This window comes from Alligator sinensis, unplaced genomic scaffold (genome assembly GCF_000455745.1).
Source record: "Alligator sinensis unplaced genomic scaffold, ASM45574v1 scaffold975_1, whole genome shotgun sequence".
In the NCBI taxonomy this organism is placed as follows: domain Eukaryota; kingdom Metazoa; phylum Chordata; order Crocodylia; family Alligatoridae; genus Alligator; species Alligator sinensis.
In genome coordinates, this window is record NW_005842068.1 from 2364354 (window position 1) to 2367145 (window position 2792).

The 2792-nt window shown below is 52.3% G+C and overlaps 1 protein-coding gene across 2 annotated transcripts in view; it reads right to left on the reverse strand.

The window, feature by feature from the left end:
• The window catches only part of PARVB (parvin beta), a 130713-nt gene that overhangs the window by 38949 nt on the left and 88972 nt on the right, over nt 1-2792 (reverse strand). For both annotated transcript variants that reach the window (XM_006023581.3, XM_025204095.1), the window contains exon 9: nt 75-136. In XM_006023581.3, coding sequence (XP_006023643.1) covers nt 75-136 — 62 coding nt within the window. The remainder of the gene's footprint in view (nt 1-74; nt 137-2792) is intronic.

Consider the following 2792-nt stretch of genomic DNA (forward strand, 5'->3'; position numbering starts at 1 on the left):
AGGGGGTCAGGCTAGATGATCTGTTCAGGTCCCTCCTGACCCTAGCTACTATGAAACTATAGAAAATCTTTTACCTTTTTCACTACGTTGAGTTTGTCCGGAGCATGATCAAACAAAGTGTCAAAGGCATCTCGTTCTAGTTTTAAAAGAAATGAAAGCAGTGTTAGCAAAATCACTTCTGCTGAGAGTCAGACAGCAAATAATGCTATGATGCTGATTCTCATTAACACCAGCCTTAGGCCCTGGACAAGCTTTACATTTGTAGCAGTACTGATGCCTTCATAGTGCTATGAAAGCTAGCATACAGGTATGCACACTGTCTGTAGCACAACAAAACTGATAGATCTGCCACTAAAACGTTCTTCTTTTGAAGAGAAACTTTTTTGTACTGGAGTTTTGTAGTGCCACGTGTAATGAATGTCTATTTACATGTGTTGCTACAGGTGGTCTCCCAAACCTTCCCAGCATCCAGCAGTTCTCCACTCTACCTTTCCCCTCCTCCAAATGGGAGGGAGGGACAATGGATGGCTACCTGACAGCCCATCATGACAAGCTATCAAAAAGCCCAGATCACCTGTTGCTTTTGCTCCAGAGGTGGCAATCCTGGTGGGAACAGCCACTGCTACCATCATTGCTAAGAGTGCACCAGCTGCTGCCAGTGCTCTGGTGGCAGAGCCAGAGGGACTAGGTGCCACTGCTGTGAGAGCATCTTGTGCCCCTCTTGTGAGCATCTTCAGGCTCTAGAGGGGCAGGTGGCAGAGCTCCAGGCCGAGGTGAGCATGCTGCAGGGGATCCAGGCAGTGGAGGATGAAATTTATCTGTATTTCTATTCTCTGCAGGGACAGGAATCCACCGGAGAGACCCCGCGTGCACAGAGCCAACTAATCGGTGGCAGCAGGTTCCTGTCAAGGCCAGGGCGGTTCGTACAACTGCTGTGCCTGCTCCCCAGACACCCCTCGGGAACAGGTATGCGGCCCTGGCTCCCCTGGAGGAGGAGGCAGAAGAACAGGTCCCCAGAGGAATTGAAGCTGCTCGACCCACATCACCGGCTCAGAAGAGGCATACCCTGAGAAGGAGATGCAAAGTTCTGGTCATCAGGGACTCCATCCTGAGGGGAACTGATGGTCCAATCTGTCGCCCGGAGCCCTGGTCATGGCAGGTCTGCAGCATGCCTGGAGCGAGGATTCGTATCGTCACAGAGACCATCCCCTAAAATCATCAAGCCCTCTGACTACTACCCACTGGTGTGGTCCATGTGGGTACAAATGCTGCATCCAAGGGCAAGCCAGATAACATCATGGAGGACTATAAGGCCTTGGGACACCAAATGAAGAAGACGGGGGCCCAGGTGGTATTTTCCTCCATTCTCCCGGTAAGTGGACAGGGTAGGCATCGTGAGGCCTGCATTGACGTGGTTAACCGGCGGCTTTGGAGCTGGTGCCACGAGGCAGGCTTTGGGTTTTTTGACAACGACCCATGTTTTTGAAAGGAGGGCATGCTGGGGTGGGATGGGCTTCACCTCTCCCCTAAGGGCAGATGTATCTTTTCCTCTAGGTTGGCTGATCTTGTACGGCGGGCTTTAAACTAGCTTCACTGGGGGAAGGGGCCACTTCAAGTGGAAAGGATGCTTCACCAGCACGCAGGGTGACAAGAGGAAGGGAAGCCCAGGTAAGCATCAACGTCCAGGAAGCAGGGGGCCACAACTGTCCTCAGAGTGGGAGGAAGGCACGTGTACCCTCAGGAGGCCTCAGGTGCCTCTACACTAATGCTTGTAGTATGGGGTGTAAGCAGGAGGAACTGTCCCTCCTGATTGCGAGTAAGAACCCAGACTTAGTAGGGCTCGCAGAAACCTGATGGGACTCTACCTATGACTGGGCAGCAGGCACTCGGGGGTACATCCTATATAGAAGAGACAGGACAGAGAGGAAAGGTGGGGGGGTTGTGCTCTATGTCACATCATCAAAGATTAGCTTTGGGTTAGAGGAGGGTTGGGCAGAGACACTATGGGTCAAACTACAAGGGGGGCATGGTGAAAGGGACCTTATGGTGGGTGTCTACTACAGACCACCCAACCAGGGGGAAGAGCTAGACCATGACTTCTCCATTCAGCTTATGGAGGCGGTTAGGTCAAGGGATGTTATTGTCATGGGTGACCTAAACTACCCAGACATTTGCTGGAAGGAGCAGACAGCCAGGTCTGACCGCTCGCGTAGGTTCCTGGCTGTATTACAGGACCCTCACCTTATCCAGGAAGTGCACAGCCCCACTAGGGGTAATGCTTTGCTGGACCTGGTCCTGGCCACGGGAGATGACCTGGTGAGGGGACTACAGGTCCTTGACCACCTGGGCAATAGCGATCATCATCTGCTGGATTTCATTATCCAATGCAGGGCATCTAGGGCTCACACCAAGGCTAAAGCCCTTGACTTCAGAAGGGCCAACTTCAATAAGGGCAATAAGGGTCCAGAAGGTAGAGGAGATGGGAGACCACAAGGGATGATCGTACCTTAAGGGGGCAATCCTCCAGGCCCAAAGGATAACAGTCCCTGAGAGAAGCAAGGAGAGTAAGAGTGCTCATAAACCCCCTTGGCTCAGCAAAGGCATATCACCAAGGAGAGACACTCCTCCTCGGCCCATGAGTGTAGGAGGGCTATTAGGAAGGGCAAGGTAGAGCTAGCATCCAAGATTAAGGGCAACAAAAAGTCCTTTTTCAAGTACACTGGGAGCAAGAAGAGGGCACCAGGCAATGTAGGGCCCCTGCAAGACACAAACCGTAATCTTGTGGCCACACA